At 45.1% G+C, this 26,564-nt stretch overlaps 2 protein-coding genes across 2 annotated transcripts; both read left to right on the top strand.

The window, feature by feature from the left end:
* The first annotated feature begins 4,100 nt into the window (after positions 1-4,100).
* On the top strand, positions 4,101-6,621 carry LOC310744306 (secreted frizzled-related protein 2-like). Its single transcript, XM_083575418.1, has 4 exons — positions 4,101-4,399; positions 4,651-4,820; positions 5,673-5,765; positions 5,906-6,621. The coding sequence occupies exons 1-4, from the start codon at positions 4,125-4,127 to the stop codon at positions 6,214-6,216; spliced, it is 849 nt and encodes a 282-aa protein (XP_083431544.1). The 5' UTR covers positions 4,101-4,124; the 3' UTR covers positions 6,217-6,621.
* Positions 6,622-14,257: 7,636 nt separating this feature from the next.
* LOC310744228 (phospholipase A2 inhibitor and Ly6/PLAUR domain-containing protein-like) lies at positions 14,258-24,583 on the top strand. Its single transcript, XM_083575369.1, has 5 exons — positions 14,258-14,363; positions 17,911-18,033; positions 19,060-19,215; positions 22,189-22,329; positions 23,829-24,583. Exons 1-5 carry the CDS (start codon positions 14,315-14,317, stop codon positions 24,044-24,046), a joined length of 687 nt encoding a protein of 228 aa, XP_083431495.1. The 5' UTR covers positions 14,258-14,314; the 3' UTR covers positions 24,047-24,583.
* Positions 24,584-26,564: the final 1,981 nt, after the last annotated feature.

The raw sequence follows: 26,564 nt of genomic DNA, 5'->3' as shown, positions 1-26,564 counted from the left end.
AGCCTTTTTAATGGGTATTGTGGGTGAAGAGATACCAAGGGAAGATAAAAGACTGTTTATGTAAGCAACAACTGTGGCAAGAATTCTCTTAGCCCAAAAATGGAAACAAGAAGTACCAACGAAAGAAGAATGGCAGACAAAGATGATGGACTTTGCAGAAATGGCGAAGCTGACAGGAAAAATCCAAAACCAGCACGATCAAGTATTCCAAAAGGATTGGAGTAAATTTATACGATATCTGAAAGATTATTGTAAGCAATTAACATCACTACCAGGGTTGTCTGAAGACTTGTAATGGGGAATTTTCTATCTTTCTATATTTATTTAAATTCTGAGCCATTTTGTAATGAGCGTATCTTGATGAAGAATGTGAAGTTTTAGTCTTTGCCCAGAACACACTTCGCCTTGTCTCATGGCCTTATCACAAGCTGATGTGAAGATTGCTGATCAATGCTTTGCAGGGGAAGGCGCTCCTAAATCCAATTTCAGCTCTTTTCGCAGCACCAAACTTTTGTCCTCTGGATCACGAAACTGATGAGATCACTGCTGCGGATCACTTTCTACACCAAATACTGCAGTAGAAATTATTAAATGTTTCACAGACACACAAAAAAGTCCATCATTTGAGTTACATTATTTATATGTTGGAAAGAAACGATCGATGAAAGTTGCTTTTTTTTTTAAACCTAACTCTGAGTTATATGTGTATTCTTTAGGCTTTCTCATTTATTGCCCATCAAAAGCACACCTTTGTAATAAAAGAAAGAAATTGCTGTGAATTGCAACTGAAATAGCAGGCACCCCGGGCCAGATCAGCTATCTACCTTCTATAGCATCGCCAACTCCTAACCCAAGTAAGGCTCCTCCATTTAATGGTTGCATGACTGGAGAAGTATATGTTTTGTGTTTCCTGAGTAGCTGAATAGACATCCATGTTTCTATAGATTTAACCACGATTCAAATGCCACCTGTTTTCAGTTGTTGCATCATTAAAACCTTGTAACTCCATGTGCAGTAAAAGTCTTGTAATTTTAACTTGCCCTTTTAAAATTCTAATTTACAGAACTGTCGTCTGTACAGAAGGACTTGATAACTGCCTGTTTTTCCGCCTGGTGCAAAGTGGGTTTTGATGTGATGGTTATGGTCCTGAATTCAGGTTAAACATCCGAACTCGCATATGGGAAATGAGGAAAATGAACCTGTCCGCTTTCATCCACTTCTGCAGATTTGACACATTTCAGTTATCAATAAAATCTTACGATTCTAGGCGGCTTCTGGGGCCCAATTTCTTTAGAAATTAGGCAGCCCTTTTGACAGACAAGCTAATCTGATTTCTAGCACTTTACCTCACTGAGAAAAGTCTTCCTACACACTTCTGAGGCGAGCAAGCACCAGGAGGCAATTGACAAAAGCAAAATATTTTCTCTTGGGGATCCATCTTGTCTGTCTTTTCAGCTACACCAGCCATGTCTGAAGCCATGCTGACAAACCCAAGCCACAAGGAGACAGGCTGTCTGCTCCTCACACCCTTTTTCCAGGAGTCTGCCTTAACTCAGCTTCACACTTCATTTGCAGAATTCCCTGGCAGAATCCCCTCATCACACCTTCACAAGTCTCACCTGCAAAAAAAACCCCAAAAATGTTCATTAAACACCCATCCAGGCACCTTGTGTCCACCACATGGACACAATCCGGTGGGCCTCAAACTTTCTTCGGAATAGAAATTTGCTGTCGCCACACCCATTTTTTATTGTTAAGAAATGCACTGGAAAACAAAAAGGAACAACTCATAGCAGTGCTTAATTTATAACAGAGGACACAACTGCTTTATAATATGATCATGGGAAATCCAGAAACTAAAAAACAAAACAAAACTATGCAGCTATATAAGAACATGAATTATTCCCAAAATCAGTGCCAGATTTACGTATAAGCCAAACAAGCTATAGCTTAGGGCCCAGCTCTCTTGGGGGGCCCCAAAAAAATTAAAGGAAAGCAACTGGATGTACATTTCCAAAATATAAGATAAAAAAACAAATAAAATAAAACCTAAATACAGCAACAGTGTTTTGTGTTGTGTAGGCTCCTATGATGTAAGTAATGGGCCCCGCCTGCTAGCCTGCTCCCTAAAATATCACTGCTTTGCTCATTTCTGTATATAGGGTTCCTACATTCTGCATGGACTGGTTGCATGGAAATGTGGAAATGACTTTAGATACCTATTAGGTCCATAAATCACCATATAACATCTATTCAACACAAAAAACAGTGAAAATTTGTTGTTGACAAAGGACAGCTGGACATATAAAGGGCCTTATTAGGTTCAGTAGCTTAAAGGTAAAGGACCCCTGACAGTTAAGTCCAGTTGCAAACGACTCTGGGGTTGTGGTGCTCATCTTGCTTTACTGGCTGAGGGAGCCGACGTTTGTCCGCAGACAGTTTTTCCAGGTCATGTGGCCAGCATGACTAAGCCGCTTCTGGTGAAACTAGAGCAGCTCACGGAAACACCGTTTACCTTCCCGCCAGAGCGGTACCTATTTATCTACTTGCACTTTGACGTGCCCTGCCCGAAATATATTGATAAACGAGCCTCTTGTACCTTAAGCATGTATATAAACTCAGTGTGAGGTGTGAGCTTGCTTCTGCTGTGCGATCTCATTTGTATTAGGTCTAATAAAAAGGAAGGCACGCTTGGCAACTTCTGCAAACGCTCCAATTGCAGAACAGCCTTTACCAAAGGTGTCGTGGGCTTTGAAGATACTTGAACTCAGGACGCAAGGGAGAAATGTGCTAAGAGGAAGACACGCTTGGCAAACCCTCACCACGATCAACTCCCACCCGGAAACCTATGTCCCCACTGTGGAAGGACATGTGGATCCAGAATTGGCCTCCGAAGTCACTTACGGACTTACTGTTAAGACCGTGTTCATGGAAGACAATCTTACACAGCTACGAGTGATCGCCAGAGAAGAAGAAGAAGATTAGGTCTAATTTGAGACAAACTCTCATCAACACAGGGATGCGGGTGGCGCTGTGGTCTAAACTACAGAGCCTAGGGCTTGCCAATCAGAAGGTCAGCAGTTCGAATCCCCGCAATGGGGTGAGCTCCCATTGTTTGGTCCCAGCTCCTGCCAACCTAGCAGTTCAAAAGCACATCAAAGTGCAAGTAGATAAATAGGTACCGCTCCGGCGGGAAGGTAAATGGTGTTTCCATGCACTGCTCTGGTTTGCCAGAGCTGGAAGCTGTCTGCGGACAAACGCCGGCTCCCTCGGCCTATAGAGCGAGATGAGCGCGCAACCCCAGAGTCGTCCACGACTGGACCTAATGGTCAGGGGTCCCTTTACCTTTACTCCTCAACACAAAGAAGCCTTTCTCTTTTGCTTTCCCCCCTGCAGCTGACCGCATTTTATTTAAAAATTAAGACACATAAAAGCACTTATACAAAGTGTTTTCTTAAAAATAGACCAGGTTGCAAACTAGGAAGGTCTGAGAAGCAGCTTGCCATCCACAGCTAGCGAAAACCAGAGACCCCAGAAGTGCAGAAGGCAGAACCCCTTTTTTTCCCTTCCCACCCCCTCTTCGAATATCATCCTCCTTAGCAGCAATCCAAGCAAACGCCTGTCGTTTTTGGGTGGCTGTCTACTCCATCAGTTCATTTAAAAACCGAAGTGTCCAATAAAAAACAATGCAGGTTTATTCCACCATTTTTTAAAAAAATGAAGGATTTCCTCTTTAGAATACATAAGACATTCAGGTCAGTCATTGGAAACATCTCACTATAAAAGAATCAAGAATTATAAAGGCGCTTTGGTCAAGAGGTCTTCAGGTTTGAGCAGCTTATCTTTTCTGTTCTTGACGCACTGAAATGCTTAAATGTTTCTTTGCCATTCACACCCTTTGGGAACCAAGAGCTTAAACCCATCAAATCACTTAAATGGGCCATAAGCAAACACCTTATTTTTCCCCTTGGGGGTTTCCATCAGATAAAAGGAGCAGAGCCCTGAGGGTTGGCGGGTGGGGGTCGTGCAGATATAAAGCGCCCCACGCCCTGCCGAGGTTTGCTCAGCTCTGCAAAGAGACCTTTGACTCTGCGAGGCATCCGCACGTTACGGAGGCGCCAGCGATGCTCCCCGCGGCCGTCCTGCTGGCCTTGGCCCTGCGCCGGGCGGCGGGGCTCGACCTGGGCTTATCCACCAAGTGCGTCGCCATCCCCACGGACATGGCCATGTGCCACGACATCGGCTACTCGGAGATGAGGCTGCCCAACCTGCTGGGTCACGTCGGTTTGCCCGAGGTCGTGGGGAAAGCCGCCGCGTGGCAGCGCCTCGTCAGCACCGGCTGCCACCCGCACGCGGGGATCTTCCTCTGCTCGCTCTTCGCACCCGTGTGCTTGGACACGTGAGTACCCGCGGCCGGACCCGCGTGGGCCGTTCACACGTTCAACTCGGGAGACACGAGTCCGGAGGGGAGAGGGGCGCAGACAGCACGGCTGGTGGCTGCCCTCGACTTGGGGAGGAAATGGGGAAGGAAGGCCTCTTCTTCTTCCTCGAAGCCGTCTCTCCGGCGGGCGGCCCCCCTCGCTGCCCTTTCAGACGTGCGCGGCGTGCCTGCGTGTTTTGCTCCTAAGAGCTGCCCTGCTTCCCCGACAGCTTCATCCAGCCTTGCAGGAGCATGTGCGTTGCGGTCCGCGACAGCTGCGCTCCCGTCTTGCAATGCCAAGGACGCCCCTGGCCCGGCAGTTTGGACTGCGATCGGTTCCCCGCAGATGAGGACACGTGTCTTGCATCCCTCGGCAAAGATGCTAAGCGTGGTCTCGGAGGTACAGCTTTATATGGGGGTTTGGGTTGCATGTACTTGCGACGGGTCTAGTGGGGTGAGGCTTGACCTCATTGTTGCCCTTGCAGAACTCAGAAAGTAGAATTGGTTGTCTCTTTGCTCTGGCTCTGCTTACTGACGGCCTCCCTGCCTTCTGTGCTGCCAGTTTTAATGGGCACCAGATACCATTGTTTCACACACTGGTACATTCATATCCTACCATTCTCCTCTTGAGGTTCCCAGACCCACAGCAGGCTGGCAGCATCACCTGTCCTGGGTCTAATCTCATCCTCTCTGTTCTTGCTTGCTAGCTTTCTGTTGCGTTTTTAAATTTTATTTTAATATATATATATATATTTTAATGTGCTCTCCCACTTGTCATCCCCCAGGAAGGATGCTTCGACATGACTTTGTTGAATGTGCTCCTTAGTTCTCAGGGGCTAATATTTTACATCCCTGAAAGCATGTTTTCCCACTCTAGAAAAGAAGGTTTGGAAGGTGTGATGGAGAGAAAATGGATGGAAAGGGATTCTCTGACTGGAATAGCTTTGTCAGTAGAACATGAGCTTCTTAATCTCAGCGCCATGGGTTCAAGCCCCACTTTGGACCAAAAATTCGTGCACTGCAAGGGGTCGGACTACACTGACCCTCATGGTCCCTTCCAACTCTACAATTCTATGATTCTAAGGGCTTATCCTATAATATACAGAGCCCCTAGCTCAGCTTTATCTTCCAAGTTGTCAAAAAATGTCTTAAGAATTCTCCGGGAGATCTCCAGACATGACAGGTTTATTTTCTGTGGGAATCAAGTGCATGCCCCTGTGACAAATTGGATTTTTCTGCTCTTAACCGCCAGCCTTTCCAAAGCCTATCTGCCAGACTTGCCCGGCCATTGATGAGCTCTTGACGCGCAGGAAAGTGCTGGACATTTTTTGTATCGGCAATTTTGGTAAGTTATTATTGGCATCTCTGCGATGGGGCTTGCTAGATTCTACAACATCTTCTCTCTTAATTTCTATATTAATACAAGAGAAGCTGCACACACACACAACACACACACACATTATTTTTCTTTCTCTCTTTTTGCAGCCGCAAAGGTGAAACTGTCCAGGAAACGACCTGCCTTCGGCACTCAGGAATATGACATTGACTGCCAGGTGGAATTCATTAACCAGGGGTCGCTCTTGCCTTTCGATGCTCGCAGTGTGATTAAGCAGTGGTTTCTGATCAACGAAAACTGTACTCGTCAACTGGTCCATGCCCACCGTCCCAAGGTGTATCTCCTTGTGGGGACCACCGAGGAAATGAACATCGTTGTCAACCAAGTGTATCACTGGCAGAAGTGGGATTACAGGCTGACCCTGGCAACGCAGAAACTGAAGCATCGCAAATGTGCGTAACTCTTCATTTTCCAGCATTCGTGAATTCTCCGCTGAACCAAGAGCACAAGCAAAGGCCCAGCATATTCTCAGTAGGCCCATTCACTTCAATGGAGGGAGCAAATCGGGGCCAGATTTAGGTTTGATGAGGCCCTAAGCAATGGAAAGTAATGGGGCTCTTTCTATGTCCAGCTGTCCTTTGTCAACAACAAATGGTCGCTGTTTTTTGTGTTGAATATATGCTATATGGTAATTTATGGACCTAATAGGTATCTAAAGCCATTTGCACGTGTTGCCATGCAACCAGTTCATGCAGAATGTAGGCACCCTATACAGTGGTACCTCTGGTTACATACGCTTCAGGTTACATATGCTTCAGGTTACAGACTCCGCTAAACCAGAAATAGTGCTTCAGGTTAAGAACTTGGCTTCAGGATGAGAACAGAAATCATGCTCCTACGGCGCAGCAGCAGCAGGAGGCCCCATTAGCTAAAGTGGTGCTTCAGGGTTAAGTACGGACCTCTGGAACGAATTAAGTACTTAACCCGAGGTACCACTGTATATAGAAATGAGCAAACCAGTGATATTTTAGGGAGCAGGCTAGCAGGCGGAGCCCATTACTTACATCATAGGAGTCTACACAACACAAAACACTTGTTGCTGTATGTAGGTTTTATTTTATTTGTTTTTTATCTTATATTTTGGAAATGTACATCCAGGTGTTTTTTTCCTTTAATTTTTTTGGGGCCCCAAGAGAGTGGAGCCCTATGCTATAGCTTATTTAGCTTATATGTAAATCTGGCACTGGAGCTAATATAGAACGGAAGGCATATGAAAATGTTCCTTTTTTGAAATGTATGGAGAAGTTGAGTCGGGACGGCTTAGGGTGTGTACATATTTGGAGCTCCCATTCGCAGAATAATAGGTGCAATGGATCAGGGCAAAGGTGTCTTGTAAAATCCAAGTGTATCATAAGCCAAACATCAAGCCTCACCTCTTTCTGAAGTGCGATAGAACAGATATAAATGTCTACTTGTGCTGTGGACTTTGAATATTTTCCGTGGGATCACTTCCACGTTATATATTTAAAAGCACAACACTTCCGCCAAAGGATTCTGGGAACTGCAGTTTGCTAAGGGTGCTGGGAATTTTAGCTCTGCTGGGGTTCAGCTATGGTTCTCTGGATTCTTTTTGGGGGGTGGGGGGAAGCTGTGATGCTTAAAGTGCTACAAGTATCTGGTGTGACCTTAGCTGCAGTTGCATGTGGCAGAACGTCATGCCTTCAGAACATTTGGTTGTATCATATTGTATAATATTTAGAAAACTATAATAAAATTGCTAATAAAATGCATCAAGCCTAAGGAGGTCTTCTTTAGATTTAGGTGTCTGGATTTAGATTTCTTTGGATTTAATCGCATGTGTGATTTTGCTGGGATTTACAATTTATGCATACCACCACCATTGCCTTAATGCAACATGTATCTCCCTAAACCAGGGGTCAGCAAACTTTTTCAGCAGGGGGCCAGTCCACTGTCCCTCAGACCTTGTGGGGGGCCGGACTATATTTTGAAAAAAATATATGAACGAATTCTTGTGCCCCACAAATAACCCAGAAATGCATTTTAAATAAAAGGGCACATTCTACTCATGTAAAAACACGCTGATTCCTGGCCCATCTATGGGCCGGATTTAGAAGGTGATTGGGCTGGATCCGGTCGCCGGATCTTAGTTTGCCTACCCATAAGTGGCATTAGCACCCCTTACATTGCTTTGTAAAGGGACACGGGTGGCGCTGTGGGCTAAACCACAGAGCCTAGGACTTGCTGATCAGAAGGTCGGCAGTTTGAATCCCCACAACAGGGTGAGCTCCCGTTGCTCGGTCCCTGCTCCTGCCAACCTAGCAGTTTGAAAGCACGTCAAAGTGCAAGTAGATAAATAGGTACCACTCCGCCAGGAAGGTAAACAGCGTTTCCGTGCGCTGCTCTGGTTTGCCAGAAGCGGCTTAGTCATGCTGGCCACATGACCCAGAAGCTGTACGCTGACTCCCTTGACCAATAAAGCGAGATGAGCGCCGCAACCCCAGAGTCGGTCATGACTGGACCTAATGGTCAGGGGTCCCTTTACCTTTACCTTTACATTTATGTTGGCATTTATGGCATTACTGCTCTGCTGCTCTCAGGAGCAATGGGTCCAGCGCACTATTTATATGCAAACCCTTCCTCTGAGGTATGTGATCCTTGGCCAACAAAGTCAACCATGTTGACTACGTCTGCTTATATGAAGTTTGAGGGGGAAAGAAATAGCAATATCGTTCCACAAGTATACTCTAAAAGTGGTGTACAGGACTTTAAAACTGTATACAGTGATACCTTGGTTCTCAAACTTAATCTGTTCCAGAAGTCCGTTCCAAAACCAAAGCGTTCTAAAGCCAAGGCGCGCTTTCCCATAGAAAGTAATGCAAAATGGACTAATCCGTTCCAGACTTTTAAAAACAACCCCTGAAACAGCAATTTAACATGGATTTTACTATCTAACGTGACTATTGATCCATAAAATGAAAGCAATAATCAATATACTGTACTATAAAACAAATAAGACAGTACTGCAGATGATTACAGAATGGTAAGGTAAAAGTAAAGGGACCCCTGACCATTAGGTCCAGTCGTGGCCGACTGTGGGGTTGCGGCACTCATCTCGCTTTATTGGCCAAGGGAGCCGGCGTACAGCTTCCAGGTCATGTGGCCAGCATGACTAAGCCGCTTCTGGCGAACCAGAGCAGCACACAGAAACGCCGTTTACCTTCCCACTGGAGCACTACCTATTTATCTACTTGCACTTTGACGTGCTTTCGAACTGCTGGGTTGGCAGGAGCTGGGACTGAGCAATGGGAACTCACCCCGTTGCGGGGATTCGAACCACCGACCTTCTGATCAGCAAGCCCTAGGCTCTGTAGAATGGTAGAATGACCCAAAAGCTATTAGTTTCTGTAGGATATATTTTTTTTAATACACATCAAGCAATGATTCTTGTTTGTGAGGCCCACTCCCCTCAGTCAAAGTTTTCAGGTAACACATATTTCAACTAGGAACGCAACAAAACAGTTAGGACGCCACTTGCATAAATAGACTTAATACCAAACTCCATTCTCCAGTTGCCAGTTCTTATGTAGCCAAAACAGTACAATCCACACACAAGAGGGAGATATCAGCCAGCTTGAGGGAACCCCAAGGTTTGCAGAAGTATGCAAATATTTAGAAGGTTAAACAGTCTTCAGAGGTGATGCCCTACCCGTACCACAAAAAAACTAATCCCAGTGAAGAATGGGCACATTGTATGTATGTATATATATATATTAAAGATTTTGTTGGTTTACAAAAGTGTGCAATGTCTCTCTGACCACAGAATGCCAACTAACTTGGAAGTGAGAAATGGAATATTCTAGAAGAGGGCTTGACTGGAAACCTGAACAGTCTATAGTGTATTTCACACTGCAATATTTTGTTATAGCCAGGTCTCACTTGACACTCCTAGATTCAACATCTATGACAGGCAAATAATTGCCTGTGCGTGTATGAAATATTTGCTAGTTAAGAATCCATGGAGATATCAACAACGGAAGTTTTTCCTTGTGGAATTTGTCTTTGGAATTTACCACAGCTCCAATTACAGTCCAAATTAACCCCGGAAACGAGAAATAGCTGTAGATAGGCAATGACTCTCTGCTGCAAACATCTTCTACGTGCATCTGGAAACAAGCAAAGGGTGTTCCTGCTTACAAAAGGGATTTTGCTGCCTAAAGCAGAGTAGGGCTGTCATATAGAAAACTGCCCTCTCTTTTTTGGCAAGCTTAGTGTGTCGGTATTTATTTCTTTATTTCGGATATGGAGATTGTGAAGAAGCCAGATTAATTATTTGCGTCTGTCTTCACAACAGATCCCAACACCCCAACAAAGAGACGAGTTTGGGGAACTAAGGCAGACAGTTTTTATTATGTATTTTGTGGTTTTATATCTTGATTTTATTCCATGAACCGTCCTGATACCCCCTCAGGTATAGGTTGGAATATATTAAATAAATAAATAAATAAATAAATGACGAGAGACTACGTTCTAGGCCTAATATTTATTTGCTTGTTTTTCTTTATTGAATTTATAGACTGCCCTACAACCGGGGGTCTCAGAATAGATAAAATAAAAAACAAAATAAAAGTGAGAGAAATTTTTGGGTCTCGATGGCATCCACCCGAGAGCTCAAATGTGACATTGCTGATGTCCTAACTTTTCCCTCAGATCATCTTCCATACCAGAGGACTGGAAAGTAGCCAATGTAATGCCAATTTTTAATTTCATTTATCCTCCCCCCCCCCCCAATGGCTTTCGTAAGAGAAAGCCAGGCGGGAAAAGAGAAGGGAAAGATTAACATAAACAATAAAAAGTATTGCTCAAAATCAGGGATGGGAACTTGTGGCATTCCAGATGTTTATGACAAGGTCCTGTGCAACTCAGGGACAAATTTTCTATGTGGGAGGCAGACAGGCAGGTAGCTGAACGTTGTGTTTGGGAAGTTTGTTTATTTATGTTTGTTGGTTGCAAAGGAAGTCTGTGTGTGACTCATTGCTCTTTACACCTAGGTCTTAATAGCTACACTGGAACGTCTTAACTACAGGTTTGAAGCAATGCCAGTGTAACTTAGTTGGCCCGACAGACAACTGTAGTGGAAGACAGAGGCCTCCAAATGTTGCTTGATTCAGCTCCCATTACCTGCGGCAGATGGGAGTTGAAAATCAACATCATCTGGAGGGAATCGATATCAGATGCTAGGGACAAAAATCAAGGACCCTAGTAAGGCTACCTTATACAGTTTAGGGAAGTTTTTAATAACTGATGTTTTAATGTATTTTTAATCTTTTATTGGACGCCACCCAGAGTGGCTGGGGAATAAATACAGTGGTACCTCGGGTTACATATGCTTCAGGTTACAGACTCTGCTAACCCAGAAATAGTACCTCAGGTTAAGAACTTTGCTTCAGGATGAGAAAAAGAAATCGTGCTCTGGCGGTGCGGCAGCAGCAGGAGGCCTCATTAGCTAAAGTGGTGCTTCAGGTTAAGAACAGTTTCAGGTTAAGAACGGACCTCCGGAACGAATTAAGTGCTTAACCCGAGGTACTACTGTATATTATTATATATATGGGACTTTCGACAGGCAAAGCATGTTCTCCACCTCTGATCTAATGTCCCTCCCCAAAGAAAATGAAAGATCCTAGATCTTCATCATCTCATCTCGTTCAGCCCTAAGGCCATCTTGTGAATTTAGCCCTGGAGCATGGGTGTAGCTGGTAAAGGTAAAGGACCCCTGGACTCTGGGGTTGCAGCGCTCATCTCGCTTTCAGGCTGAGGGAGCCAACGTTTGTCCACAGACATGTGGCCAGCATGCCTAAACCACTTCTGGAGCAACAGAACACCGTGACAGAAACCAGAGCACACAGAAATGCCATTTAGCTTCCTGCCACAGTGGTACCTATTTATCTACTTGCACTGGCGTGCTTTCGAATTGCTAGGTTGGCAGGAGTTGGGACCAAGCAATGGGAGCTCACCCCGTCACGGGGATTCAAACCGCCGACCTTCCTATCAACAAGCCCAAGAGGCTTGTGGTTTAGACCACAGCGCCACCAGGGGGGGGGGCAAGGGCGCCAGCTGCCCCCCCATCAAGTAAATAAATAAAAATACCTAGCCAACTGACCAATTGGGTCACAGATAGCTCAGTTGTGCCCCCCACATAATATAAATCCTGACACACACACACCCAACATAAATCCTGGCTACGCACGTGCCCTGGAGGCTTGTGGTTCGTAGCTTGCTGTCCTGGCCAATGTGCTTCACAATTCAGAGGAAGGAGTGGGGGCTGCTATTGCCCTCATATCTTGCACATGGAGTTATTGGAGACATCTATTTGACCATTGTTAAGATGGATGCTCCTGGTCCCCTATCTTTCTGCCTTGGGGAGAAAATCAGCATGGGAACAATTGTTTTGGGAAAAGGTAAAGAGATAAGCAGTCTCTCCTGCTGTTGCTCTTCCAGCCTAAACCTTCAGTGGATCTATATCATCTATCTATCATCTATCTATCATCTATCTATCATCTATCTATCATCTATCTATCTATCTATCTATCTATCTATCTATCTATCTATCTATCATCTATCTCTATCTATCTATCTTCCATGCTGAAAGCCACCTCAAGTGGCTGGGGCAACCCAGTCAGATGGGTGGGCTATTATTATTATTATTATTATTATTATTATTATTATTATTTATTAGGATCCAGTTGCCATCCTCTTAGCAGTATAATTCAATGTCTGGAGGGGTTGCAGTAAAACCACAAATGAGCCTTGTGAAACCATCAGGGATAACCACTTCATTATGACACAAGCTTTCATGGACCGCAGTCCATTAAACGTGCCATTGCATCTTCCAAAATGGACTGGCGGCCATGAGAATTTAAATGTGCTCACCTTTAAGACAGCAAACAGGATTCTGATCTTAACATCAGATAGTGAATGGTCTGTAGTCTTGTTCTATGTGCTTCCAGGCTCTAGGGGAACAACACCTACCTGGATTTTGTTTCCTTTGGGAGCGGGGGAAACAGTTCTATAATATTTGAATTTATCCACAAATGTACAAACTGAGGACAGCTTCCAGAGGAGTTGGGCCTAGGCAGAAGCACAACTTAACACATACAACCAGCAAATTCCACTGCTCCCAGATCAACTCTTCCATTATAGAGATCCAGAACTCAGGTCAGTCCTTTCCCATGTCTAAAAAAACTGCAGTGCCTTTTCCCCCTGTATATACAGCATTAACCCTTAGCTGGGTTGGTGGGGTTGGGGAGAAAAAGTATGCCCCAGTTTGAAACAAAAGAATGCGAAACCCTCCAGCTATTTCCTAGCTACTGAGAGAGCATCTAATCTCCCTAACAAAAGAAAAGTATAGCCAAGCCTGCCTGACTCTTGGATCCCATTAAGAGACATCACCTGAAGATCTCTGGCTATCGGCATTCATTTTTCAAGCTGAAGACTCTGGGCAGTTATTGCCTTAATGGGAATAACTCAGTGATAGCGTTACACTGTTCCATCACTTTTTGCACTGTTCAGATGGCAAACACATCAGGGCTGTAGGGGGGAAGCTGGAATACTCAGGAAGAATTCTATCTAGCTATCATCTAAATGGATAGACTGCTTGATTGCAGTAAAATCACAAAGTACCGGTAGTTTATAAGAAATATTAAAATGATCAATAAAAACAATTAAAAACAATTAAAGATAATTAAAATGAACAGTAAAATAAATTAAAACACACCTACAGCTATGTGTCTGGAGAGACATGCCCAGTGCTTTTTTCCCCCCTAAAAAAAAGTTTAGGGGTACTCTCATTTTCCTACTCATATTGAAATACTGCCCCTCAATGAGGCCAAATTTAGATGCACAAAATGTTTAGGGGTATGCGTACCCCTGTCCCCCCACCCCGAAAAAAGCACTGGACATGCCTAAAGAAAAATGTCGTGGCCGACTCTGTGGTTGCGGCGCTCATCTCGCTTTATTGGCTGAGGGAGCCGGGGTACAGCTTCTGGGTCATGTGGCCAGCACATGCTGCTTCTGGCGAACCAGAGCAGCGCACGGAAACACCGTTTGCCTTCCCGCCAGAGCGGTACCTATTTATCTACTTGCACTTTGACGTGCTTTCGAACTGCTAGGTTGGCAGGAGCTGGGACCGAGCAACGGGAGCTCACCCCGTTGCGGAGATTCGAACCGCCAACCTTCTGATCAGCAAGTCCTAGGCTCTGTGGTTTAACCCACAGCGCCACCCGCGTCCCTTGTTGTCAGGATAATATGGCGCAAATGCACACCCCACTCGGGCTCCGTGGAGGAAGGATGAGGGTGACAGAAAGAGAGAGAAAAAATGTAACTGATGAGCCTTCCTTGCTCAACTTCCTCTCCAATGTGGCCTTGAGGAGGGATGCTTTTAAATGCTCCTCCCTCCTAGGCAGTAATTGTTGACATGACTATAACTCCAATTTGAAGAGTTGGCTTCATCAGAGACTCAACCCACTTCTCACCCAGCAGCAATGCAGATCTTCCTTGGCCTTTGCTTCCTCTCAGCACTCATAGCCAGAGGTGAGTATCCCATCCAATGCAGGTAGAGTTACATCTCTAGCTAGAGCATCTATATCTATATCTGGATGTGGGCATAATATTATTGGCAGCATCCATCTGTCTGGAAGACAATGGAAGTGTGGACCTTTTGTGGTAAAGTCAAGCCAGTTGAGAGCTACAACGCTCGATGTGGCTGTATCGCAATATGGGATAGACATGTTTTGTTGCAGCTGGGGCAGACGAAGACGTCCGATTGTGCTTATGTATATGTATGTTTGCATGTGTCTGCTTTAGAAGCAAGGATTCTCTGACACCCTTTTCTTTAAATATCCCCTGTACGTACTTAATGCTGTTTGCTTTAGGATATTATAGCTCTACAGGAGATAATTGTATGTTTCTCGTTTCTGAATCTGGATGTATCTCTTTTCTGGAATGTAGCTAGCTCCCGAGTCCTGTATGGCTTTTATGCCAACAATGCAGCCATTGACAGAGATATGTGAGATATAGACAGCAGCAGTTTCACTGCTGAACTAAACCAATTGTTCTCCCTAAATCCCTGCCACAATGTTTTCTGAGAACTGAACTTATTTTGAGGGCTTTCCAACATAAAAATCGTAGCTGGGAAGATATGATAACCTGACTGCCTCCCCTGCTAATTTAATGCTAATATAATATAATATAATATAATATAATATAATATAATATAATAATATACTTGTGTGAGTGTAATTTCTACCTATTGGAAACATATTGTGTCGCAAATAACATTCCCCTCCTCCCCTTAATGTCTGGAAGATTTTATGCCCCAGCTTCCATTAAGTTTTATTTCATTAATGTTAAAAAAACAACAACTCTGGAAATTATGAACAGCTCCAGGACAAGATCACTCATAAGAAACAATGCTTTATTTCAAAAATGGTGAATAGAAGGAAAGTGGACCCATCTCTTCCTTCTGCCCGTTCCTTCCCCCAATATCCAGTGCAACTCACCATGTTGTGAGCTTTTCTATACCTTAATTTTACCTAAAGTATACAAACTCAGTTAGAAAGTAATTCTAAGCTTCCAAACAGAGCAACCAATGAGCTGTTGGATGTTGGGCACCTGCCTCTCCACTGGCGGGTGGCGGAGGGGTGCGGGTCAAATGGGCAGAGAGGGAGACCTCCCCAGTTTAGCAGCGGAGAATGGTGGGTCATTACTGTATCACTGGTGGTGATGGTCCTGAAAATGAGCTTTATGGAGGGCAGTCAGGAGAGACCTCTCAGTTCCCTGATATGCCCCTGGAAATGTCAAAAAAGGACCTGAGGCTTTGGAGCCAGTGTATTTTGCCTCTCATTAGTTTAAATCATGGGTCGGCAAACTAAGGCCCTCGGGTCGGATCAGGCCCAATTGCCTTCTGGATCTGGCCTGCGCTTGAGCGGCCGCCATTTTAAGCAGCCCCTCTCCAGAGCCCTTTCGTGCGCTCCTCATCGTCCCGTCGCCACCAGCCCCTGCCACTCACAAGACACAGGTAAGCAGCCACCGGGGCTCGTCCAGTGCTGTGGAGAAGGGAGGGGAGAGTCTGTGGGGGAGCGGCTTATAGTCCGGCCCCCTGCTGAAAATGTTTGCTGACCCCTGGTTTAAATGGTAGAGAAAATGGAAAATTCATCCCTCTACCTTCTGCCCTGGCTGGTGCAGTTCCTCTGCCACTGCCTCCTTAGGATTGCGCTGTTATTTTACTGGCTAAATGTAACTTCCAGATTCTGCAATAGGATGCCGCTGAATACAATGGTACCTCGGGTTAAGAACTTAATTCGTTCTGGAGGTCCGTTCTTAACCTGAAACTGTTCTTAACCTGTGGTGCCACTTTAGCTGGGGACGCAGGTGGTGCTGTGGGTTAAACCACAGAGCCTAGGACTTGCTGATCAGAAGGTCAGTGGTTTGAATCACCGCGACGGGGTGAGCTCCCGTTGCTCGGTCCCTGCTCCTGCCAACCTAGCAGTTCAAAAGCACGTCAAAGTGCAAGTAGATAAATAGGTACCGCTCCGGCGGGAAGGTAAATGGCATTTCCATGCGCTGCTCCGGTTCACCAGAAGCGGCTTAGTCATGCTGGCCACATGATCTGGAAGCTGTACGCCGGCTCCCTCGGCCAATAAAGCGAGATGAGTGCCGCAACCCCAGAGTCGGCCACGACTGGACCTAATGGTCAGGGGTCACTTTACCCTTACCTTATCACTTTAGCTAATGGGGCCTCCCGCTGCCGCCACGCGATTTCTGTTCTCATCCTGAAGCAAATTTCTTAACCCAGTACTATTTCTGGGTTAGCGGAGTCTGTAACCTGAAGCGTTTGTAACCTGGAGCGTCTGTAACCCAAGGTACCACTGTACTACGGAGGAGGGTTATAGCCTTCATGCTCTGTTTGTGGAGTTAGCCAGGGTGCTGGTCAGGCACTTTGAGAAGCAGGATGTGGGACTAGGTAGACTTCTGGTGCAATCCAGTCTTCATATGTTGTTATGTTCCTAATTTTCTAGAAGACAATACATTCCAGTTATTATATATTGCATCATGTCTATATGTGTGTGTTTCAGCAAGAAACATGGAGTGAACAGCCACAATGTTATCTCTGCATCTGTTTTGAAGTCAATGGTTTATCACTTAAAAAAAAATAAAAATATTTTTACTGTTGTTGTTGCTTCTTAAACTGCTTTTCAGAGCTGTGTATGCCATGCAGCCTGATCTTCACCCCCCTAGGAAAAACCTGTTGCCTTCAGGCACATTAGGAAACACTGGCCCATGATTAGCATTGAATTAACTACCATTCCAATTGTCCGCCATGCATAGAATGGTGGAGGCACCATTGCCTCAGGCCACAAACATGTTCTGGGCTGGCCCTGTGCAGAATAAATTATGCAAATTCGTGCAAACATACCTTATTTACAAAACATTGCCAGTCTCAGGATGCTACTTTCCCCCTGCAGGACTTAAGGTAATTTGCTTTGTTTTGAAGCTTAAAAGTTCTGTCAACAATCCGGCGAATTAGCCTAAATTTAGAAACAAATTTAGAAACAATGACTCACCCAAAGCCAGCAAAAATGTTTCATAGCTGTTGCTGAACAGTTATGTGAACCAGGTGAGCAGGTTTTGGCTGTTTGCGATATGGTCAAGTCAACTTAAGAGACGGATGGTGGTGGAACTCATCCCCTGTCTCTGAAACTGATGAAAATCAAAAGAAGCACCTCAAGGTGTTTTCCTAATGTATGTGAGGTCAGAAGATGGCCTCTGTATCTTGGCTTGTATAGCTTTAAGTTTATGCAAATGCTAGGAATTAATTATACCCAGTCTACATTCCACCCCCCCTTCTCAAAAGCATGTGAAACTGTGTACACACACCCATAACTTAAGTATGGGGACTGGTTTTGATCCTGTCAGACAAGTGCATCTGGTCTGAGAGGAAACTTCATCCTTTAAAGCTATTTACGTCCGGACATTTCCTTCCCTGGAAAAACAGAGAGAGGTACAGAGAAATTACAGGAAACTAGTTAAATCCAACTGACATAATATATTTCCTTTCTTTTTCTTTTTCCTTTTCCAGGGACTGCTTTACAATGTGAAGCTTGCACAGGTCTAGGCCAAAACTGCACTGGTGAAGTGGTGACTTGCCCCCAAGACCACAATTTCTGTGGCATCACTTTGTTTGAAAGTGAACTTTTTGAAGGTATTCATGATTTATTTTTTGGTCTCAGCGGTGGGATGCTTCCATGATTTGTTGTTGCGTATTGGTGAGGGTTTACTATTGGTGCCTCTGCCACTGGAAGGCCTGCAGATGACTGTCTTATTAAGGGCCTCATCTGTGGTGGCCCCCTCTCTCCATGGTAATTCTCTGCCTTAGCAGAACCAGTCAACTAGGGGTGTAATACTTTCCTTCTTAAAAGCACTCACACTGGGTAGAGCAATATTAACTAGGAAAATATGGCTGGAAAATATTCACCAGGTTTACACCAGTGTAAGCCATTTACACTGGAGCAGGGGGATAGATCCCATCCTAACCGGTGTAACTGGGGATGAGGAGTGAACTGTTAGGTGACCATCAGCTCATGGACTTTTACAAAGGACAAACCATGGTTACAGCTCATGGTTACAACAAACCATGGTTACAGCTCATGGTTACAACAAACCATGGTTAGCCTGGAGACAACTAAACCATGAGTCCAGGCTCTGGCGGCACATTAAACCAAGGCAAGCTCAGCTCAGCTTGGTATAGCAGCAGAATGACTGTGGTTTTAGACTTTTATATTTTGTTGTGCTGCATTCTATTTTATTGCACCACGGTTAATTTTGTTAAGCGTTTCAGAGTGCAATATTGGCAGGGAAGGGGATGGTGGAGTCGGTATGACGCAAAGGTTACAGAGTTGGGCTAACTCTCAGCTTAATCTACCTCACAGGCTTGTTGTGAAGTTGAAATAGAAAGGGGATTAATTATGTGTGCTGCTTCAAACTCCTTTTTTAAAAGCTGGTTGGCAATTGTGGTAAAGAAATACATAAGAATAAAATTATTTTTTAAGAACTGTAAAAACATAGTATCATTGTGCGAGGGGGCTGACAGCGGGGGCCTTTAGTTTTCCCACTTCTCAGTAATATATGGTTTTATAGAAATGATTGGCTTTTGAGCCTCTGTGCTATGTGCATTATCCTCATCATCTGATATGAAGTCTCACATCTTTCTCCCCATATCCTCTTGCAGAAAATGTAAAGGTTAATGGCATTATTAAGAACTGTGTTCCATCCAATTACTGCGAAGTCGGTTCCGCTGATATTAACTTGGGTAAAAAGAGAAGATCGAGGACCAGTGTTTCCTGCTGTAAGACGGATGCTTGCAATACTGCCTTTCCTGCCAAATGTAGGTATCAGTTTGTATTTTCCTTTTCTGGTCCCTTTTGCACACCCAACTGTATACATGCCTTTGGAGCTTTTGCATGTTCAGACCTTTAAACCTCCCCCTTAAATAAATTCAGACAAGACTCAAATTTTGGTTTGGTTTTTGGCAGAATTTAGGCCACAACTTTATTGATTACCGTGGTACCTCGGGTTAAGTACTTAATTCGTTCCGGAGGTCCATTCTTAACCTGAAACTGTTCTTAACCTGAAGCACCACTTTAGCTAATGGGGCCTCCTGCTGCCGCCGCGCCACCGGAGCACAATTTCTGTTCTCGTCCTGAAGCAAAGTTCTTAACCCGAGGTACTATTTCTGGGTTAGCGGAGTCTGTAACCTGAAGCATATGTAACCTGAAGCGTATGTAACCTGAGGTACCACTGTACAGCAAGTGAGTGGTTGCATAGGCTCTGGTTCGACTAGCTCCCTGCACCATTGCAGGTAGCGCTGGCCCAGGGCACCAGCAAAGGTCAGCCTAGGGTAAACACCTGGATAAGCGGAAAGCCGGGAACAGGCTAACTCCGCCACTCAGATATCCCCCTGGACTCAGGCACGGGCACAACCCCCTCTCAGGGGTTGACCAAACCATCGAGTCCCTGGATTCCTTTAATGGAATACCCTTCACATAGGGATGGCGATACTGTTCTCCCATCCCTATCACCTGAACCAGAGCCTCTCCACAACTTGCCAGTTGTGACGATTTGCTATGCGGCAGGCAAAACCCAAATGGCAACAGCCAATCAGCCAAGTGGGGAAAATTCCTGCCGTGCCCCTGTCCCAACGACAGACGACGCATGACGGCATAGCAAGGTCAAGCGCAAAGCCCTAAAAGTAGGGAGAGGTGGGCGGGTGCACGCACCGAAAGAGGAAGCTCTGGGTCACGTGCATAAGTATATATAGGTCCCTTGATCCATTTAGCTTGCGTCCCATTGGCCTGATTAAACCCTGCATCAAGGGACCTACCAATTGGGTGTTGTGGCTATCCAATCTTACCCATCCACAACACAAGGTCTGGTTGCCAGGTCTCACTGCATCACGTGCCATCTTTAAGGGAGGACCCGATTTGTTTAAAGTCAGGTTGCCAGGACAGGCTGGCCTGAGGCATTTCCCCTCTCCCTTTATCAGATATATGACCCTCAAACAACATCTCAAGAGCTTTCTGGGGCTCTCTGTTCACTCACTGCTCCATTGGCTAGGCTAAAATATTGCTATCCCAAGAGATTGCTTTGTACTGCATGTACCTTGGCATCCAGGTTGCATTTTACGTCCAACATGGTGTTATAGGAATTCTGAGGTCTTATATATATATAGAAAGCAAATGTTCATAAATGTACAAGGCAAACACATACCTAAGTATATAAACTACGTGTCTGAAATAGTACAGGAGAACAATCCTGAATCCATTTTGACTCTCCCAAATTGACCTCTGCAAGGAGGAAGGAAATGGGAAAACCTCCCCATTGTCTCTTTGCTCACAAATCCTGTCTTAAGGGCGTATCTGTGTATGAGTAGGGTGAGCCTGTGACCTGGATTCAAGAACTGGGTATTTACCATCACAAAAGAATGGCCAGAATGCCAGGTAAAAGCAAACAGTGACCATTATCAGGTATCCTGGCAGACAGGTTTTCTGCTGTAGGCCGCCCCTTCAGTGATGTCTGTATGTTTTTGGGGGTGGTCTTGAGCTACAGGGTGGCAATTTCAAAAGTTTGGATTTGGATTTGATACCCCGCTTTATCACTACCCGAAGGAGTCTCAAAGTGGCTAACATTCTCCTTTCCCTTCCTCCCCCACAACAAACACTCTGTGAGGTGAGTGGGGCTGAGAGACTTCAGAGAAGTGTGACTGGCTCAAGGTCACCCAGCAGCTGCATGTGGAGGAGCGGGGAAGCAAACCCGATTCACCAGACTACGAGTATCACTCTTAACCACTACACCACACTGGCTCTGCATAAGAGCTTGAACACCAATGTTCTGGGTTCCTCCTCCCTCCTGTGTGGCGGGGTGAGCAACCTGTTGCAACAGTTTAATAAAGATCAGGCTTACTAGCTGCCTTGCTTCTCGATATTGTCTGGTTGGCCTCTGTAATTTTCTCCTACTGATAGAGAACCTACATAAGGACTCTATACCGGCTCTTGGGTACCCCATAAGGGAAAAGGAACAGTTTTTTCTTATAACCATGGGGAAGTGGCAGAAAATGGGGTCCCCTTGGCCAGTTCCCTCCTCCTTGGAATTTCTAGCTTAATGTAAGCTAGAAATTATTATTAGTGGCGCCTGCTCTGTGGAATGCCCTCCCAGCAGATAAAGGTAAAGGGACCCCTGACCATTAGGTCCAGTCGTGACCGACTCTGGGGTTGTGGAGCTCATCTCACTTTATTGGCCAAGGGAGCCGGCGTACTGCTTCCGGGTCATGCGGCCAGCATGACTAAGCTGCTTCTGGCAAACCAGAGCAGCGCATGGAAACGCTGTTTACCTTCCCGCCGGAGCGGTACCTATTTATCTACTTGCACTTTGACGTGCTTTCGAACTGCTAGGTTGGCAGGAGCAGGGACCGAGCAACGGGAGCTCACCCCGTTGTGGGGATTCGAACCGCCGACCTTCTGATCGGCAAGTCCTAGGCTCTGTGGTTTAACCCATAGCGCCACCCACGTCCCAGCAGATATCAAGGCAGTAAACAACTATTTTACTTTTAAAAGACAACTGAAGGTGGCCCTGTTTCAGGAAGTTTTTAATGTCTGACGCTGTATTGTTTTTAATATTCGGTTGGAAGCTGCCCAGAGTGGCTGGGGAAACCCAGCCAGATGGGCAGGGTATAAATAATAAATTATTAAATTGTTATTAGTCGTACCTTACAACTCTTTTTCTCATGCCACTGTGCAGCACATTTATATTTGCAGCACCCTGTAATGTTCTCAGGAAGTTGACTTTTTCTCTGTTGGTTCAGTGAAGCGTTTGGAGACCAAACTCAACGGCCTTCGATGCCCAGCCTGCTATGCTTCCTTTTCTGATTCATGCAGTGATGAAACAGTGGATTGTGTTGGATCTGAATCTCACTGCATTGACTTAGCTGGATTCATACATACAGGTAATTTATTCATTCCCATGCATGCATTTGGTTTGGGTTCTTTTGGACTTCGCTCATAGCATAAACACACAGATAAAAAAAAAATATCTGGCATGGAACTTCAAGAAGTTCAGACTATTTACATTTCCCTCAATGCCTTGGAACAATGCCATAGCGGGAGCGCTGTTGGAAATGAAAATGGCAGTTGGACCCAATTGCTTGGTTCTTTTTGGAATATTGCTGCTGCTACCTTCCACCACCACCACACCAAGTACGGGTCCACCAGCAAAGAATAGTGCCAGAAGGCACTTGCCAGGGCCCCCTCAAACTTTTGTATTAGTCCTACTTCACCAGATCAGAAATCTGGGAGAGCAAAACAGACATAAATTTTCTTTACCATGCCGCTAAATGGAACAGATGGCTGTCGGCTTCCCATGTCAATTGATGCCCACGGGAATAAATTCTCTTTTGGTTTCGCTGCGAATGAAATTCTACGGTAATTTTATTTTTAAAAATTATTACATTTATATCCCACCTTCCTTCCAAAACATGTAAGCTCTACCCAGACTCACACTTGCTTAGCCCTGGGAAATGGACTGAATTTATTAACTTTCAGCTAAGCATGAGATATCAGCTGAATTAGACAAGGCACCAAGGTTGTTCCTTGACTATGGGCTGTTCTGTTCTGTTGATTCTGATGTCTACTGCGTTGTTGTTTTTGTTTGCTGTGTTGTTTTTTTAATGCAACTTGTGTCCAGATTTTACTTCTTCAAATATGGCAACCCTACTATAAAAAAGGTAAATGTAAAGGTAATGCACACAAAAGCTCATACCAGTAACTAACTTAGTTGGTCTCTAAGGTGCTACTGGAAGGATTTTTTAAATTTTGTTTTGACTATGGCAGACCAACACGGCTACCTACCTGTAAAGGCCCCCTGACAGTTAAGTCCAGTCATGAACGACTCTGGGATTGTGGCACTCATCTCGCTTTACATGCCAAGGGAGCCAACATTTGTCCGCAGACAGTTTTTCCAGGTCATGTGGCCAGCATGACTACGCCACTTCTGGTGAAACCAGAGCAGCGCACAGAAACTCCGTTTACCTTCCCGCTGGAGTGGTACCTATTTATCTACTTGCACTGTGTGCTTTCGAACTGCTAGGTTGGCAGGAGCTGGGATAGAGCAACAGGAGCTCACCCGGTTGCGGGGATTTAAACCGCCAACCTTCCGACCGGCAAGCCCTAGGCCCAGTGGTTTAGACCACAGCGCCACCCGTGTATAAAGCAACACAATAAATATTATTCTGTTCTACATTGTAGTATTGCATTTGATTGTGAGCTGCCTTGCAACTTTTAGGAAAGAGGCAGGATATCAGTCTATCCAAACAAAACAAAAATTCCCAGAAAATCTGCCCTCTGCTCTTGAAAGTGTAAGAGCGAGCGGGGTGGATCTTTAGATGATCATCTGCCGCCCTCTTGTGGCTGACAACCACCTTATTATATTCTCTCTTTCCAATACCAGGTGAAGCTACCGGGAAAGTTGCTATGAAGGGTTGTGCTACACCTGCCGTCTGTGCTCCTATTTTGGGAGGGGCAGCAACATTTACAGGGATCAGTTCGGCCATCACGAACCTTGAATGCAGAGCGGCCTCCAGCAGCACAGCCAATAGGCCTCTTGGACCAACTGGATTCCTCCTTTCCGCCATTGTTGGTTTTTTCCTCATGAAGCTCTGTTCTTAACTTACAATTTGTGTGCATTAACAAACGGATGGAGGTGCTAAGCTGAGGCTTGTGTTAAAAGCTTGACAACTCTCTCTTAGCATAACTGGATTACCTGAGCATTTGCTCTTTCGCATGTTGAGGACTAAGGGGCAACCATTGATTCCAGTTAATCGATCAGCCTATCAATGAAAGTGAGAATCGCAGCCGCAGGTGTACTAAAGACTGAGTAGAGTGCTTTCCTCTCCATGATGAAGGCCTGTTCACAGACTCTTTTCAGGCTGTGGGCTGCTCTGGACTTTGGCCAAATGAACTAAGCAGGTAACATTCATGTCATCAACACCAAGCACTAAAGCCAATGCAAGTCCGTCCTCTACATCAGCTTTCACCTGCATGTTCTAAAGGAATATGTGCCAACACCTAATTGACATTTAACAACAATGGCAAACCAATTAAACATTTGATTGATCAACAATTTGGCTCCTTACCCATTCTTCTGCCTGACCAATCTGTTAAATAGCAAAATCAATAGTAAAATAAAAAAATGAAACCCAGGAATATCTATTCGTTTCTTGTTTGTTTAAGCTTTGGGGAGGTTATGAACCTTCTCTCTGTGTTTTACAGCCCCCTTTTTGGATTTCCAATCGATATGATTGTTTGATGGGTTGCAACAATTATCAATTGTACTTCACATTTTAGTTACTTCATGCTGAAACACAGGGAAAGAGCATTCGTGTTAACCAAAGGGGCTTGTAAAATAGCTGGAAAAGGCTCTTAATTGATCCAATTGCTTTAAAGTATTTTTATGGAGCCCGTAAGTTCTGAACATGGCATGAAATGCATGTCCATTTCTATTCGCTCATGGCCCCAAATTGGATCATTCCACATGTGGTGGGTTCTCAAAATCAAACTTCAGCCTGGTTCATCCCAGTAAAAAGTTAAAGGGACCCCTGACCATTAGGTCCAGTCGTGACCGACTCTGGGGTTGCGGTGCTCATCTCGCTTTACTGGCCGAGGCAGCCGGTGTACAGGTTCCGGGTCATGTGGCCAGCATGACTAAGCCGCTTCTGGCAAACCAGAGCAGCACACGGAAATGGCGTTTACCTTCCCGCCGGAGCGGTACCTATTTATCTACTTGCACTTTTGACGTGCTTTCGAACTGCTAGGTGGGCAGGAGCAGGGACTGAGCAATGGGAGCTCACCCCGTCGCGGGGATTCGAACCTCCGACCTTCTGATCAGCAAGTCTGGAAGTGGGTTCCTGACATATTTTGGCACTTTTTGATATCCTTAAGATGCATAAAATCATTAAAACTGATCATTGTAAAATCTACACACACACACACACACACACACACTTAGAATGATGTTCAGTTGTAACATAACTATTTTATCATTATGTGTCTTGCATCATGTTCTATATTTTTTATTATTCATGCTCATCTTTTATTATGTCAGTTCATTCTTCCAGTTTATCCTGTAATTCTTCTGGGAATAGCTGCATTGTGCCATAAAGGTAAAGGTAAAGGGACCGCTGACCATTAGGTCCAGTTGTGGCCGACTCTGGCGTTGCGACGCTCTTCTCGCTCTATAGGCCGAGGGAGCCGGCGTGCAGCTTCCAGATCATGTGGCCAGCATGACTAAGCCACTTCTGGCGAACCAGAGCAGCGCACGGAAATGCCATTTACCTTCCCACTGGAGTGGTACCTATTTATCTACTTGCACTTTTGACGTGCTTTCGAACTGCTAGGTGGGCAGGAGCAGGGACCGAGCAATGGGAGCTCACCCCGTCGTGGGGATTTGAACCGCCGACCTTCTGATCGGCAAGTCCTAGGCTCTGTGGTTTAACCCACAGCGCCACCCGAGTCCCTGGTTCATCCCAGTACCATGTATAAAATGTTTAGGATGAAACTAGGCTCACCTGAGTAAATAGGTATGGCCCGTTCATGTGGTGTCTGATGCTATAGCATTGTTAAAAATATCTGTGTTTGGACCTCACTGATGTTTAGATGGGAGACCACAGGAAGCAGCACTGAGTTCCCAAAAGGTTCAACAGGATAGCAGCCTGGGACCATGTCAGAACCAGCCCTGTTTTTATATCTCTGTGTTATACTTTTTGCTCCATGGCAGATTTGGGTGGTATTGCAAAAGTACAGCAACTTCTGCCCTGTAGCCTGGAAGCTGGACCACATCACAAGAAAGCAGATCACGGGGAGGGATGTTTCTGTGACTAGAATCTGAATTTGATTTATACCTGTGGTTTCTTGGCCTTCTCAGCTAAAACCTGAAGCCGGAAGCAGCTCCCTTAGTCTGTAGACTTATGTATAAAGCACCTGCACACTGGTTTTGTGTATGTGTCTGTATTATTAGCGCCACTCAAAACCTTTTGTTGATTACTGGTTTGAAATTTCTGGATCTTACAGACCCTCCAAGTGTCACTATTTTCCAGGGACGGTTTTGGATTTAGAGAAGCCGTCCTGGTTTCTGCCTTGATCCCAGAATGTCCCGCTTTTCCTTAGGATGTCCCTATTTTCATTGGAG

This window comes from Podarcis filfolensis (assembly GCF_964270895.1).
Source record: "Podarcis filfolensis genome assembly, chromosome: 10".
Classification (NCBI taxonomy): Eukaryota; Metazoa; Chordata; class Lepidosauria; order Squamata; family Lacertidae; genus Podarcis; species Podarcis filfolensis.
Note: the sequence above shows the minus strand (reverse complement) of the source record. Positions and strands in the feature narration are given on the sequence as shown.

Coding starts and splice junctions, on each gene's coding strand:
- LOC310744306 (XM_083575418.1), top strand. CDS start 4,125: ATGCTCCCCGCGGCCGTCCTGCTGGCCTTGGCCCTGCGCCGGGCGGCG. Junction 4,400..4,650: donor GCACCCGTGTGCTTGGACAC/GTGAGTACCCGC, acceptor CTTCCCCGACAG/CTTCATCCAGCCTTGCAGGA. Junction 4,821..5,672: donor TGCTAAGCGTGGTCTCGGAG/GTACAGCTTTAT, acceptor CTTAACCGCCAG/CCTTTCCAAAGCCTATCTGC.
- LOC310744228 (XM_083575369.1), top strand. CDS start 14,315: ATGCAGATCTTCCTTGGCCTTTGCTTCCTCTCAGCACTCATAGCCAGA. Junction 14,364..17,910: donor CTCAGCACTCATAGCCAGAG/GTGAGTATCCCA, acceptor TTCCTTTTCCAG/GGACTGCTTTACAATGTGAA. Junction 19,216..22,188: donor TACTGCCTTTCCTGCCAAAT/GTAGGTATCAGT, acceptor CTGTTGGTTCAG/TGAAGCGTTTGGAGACCAAA.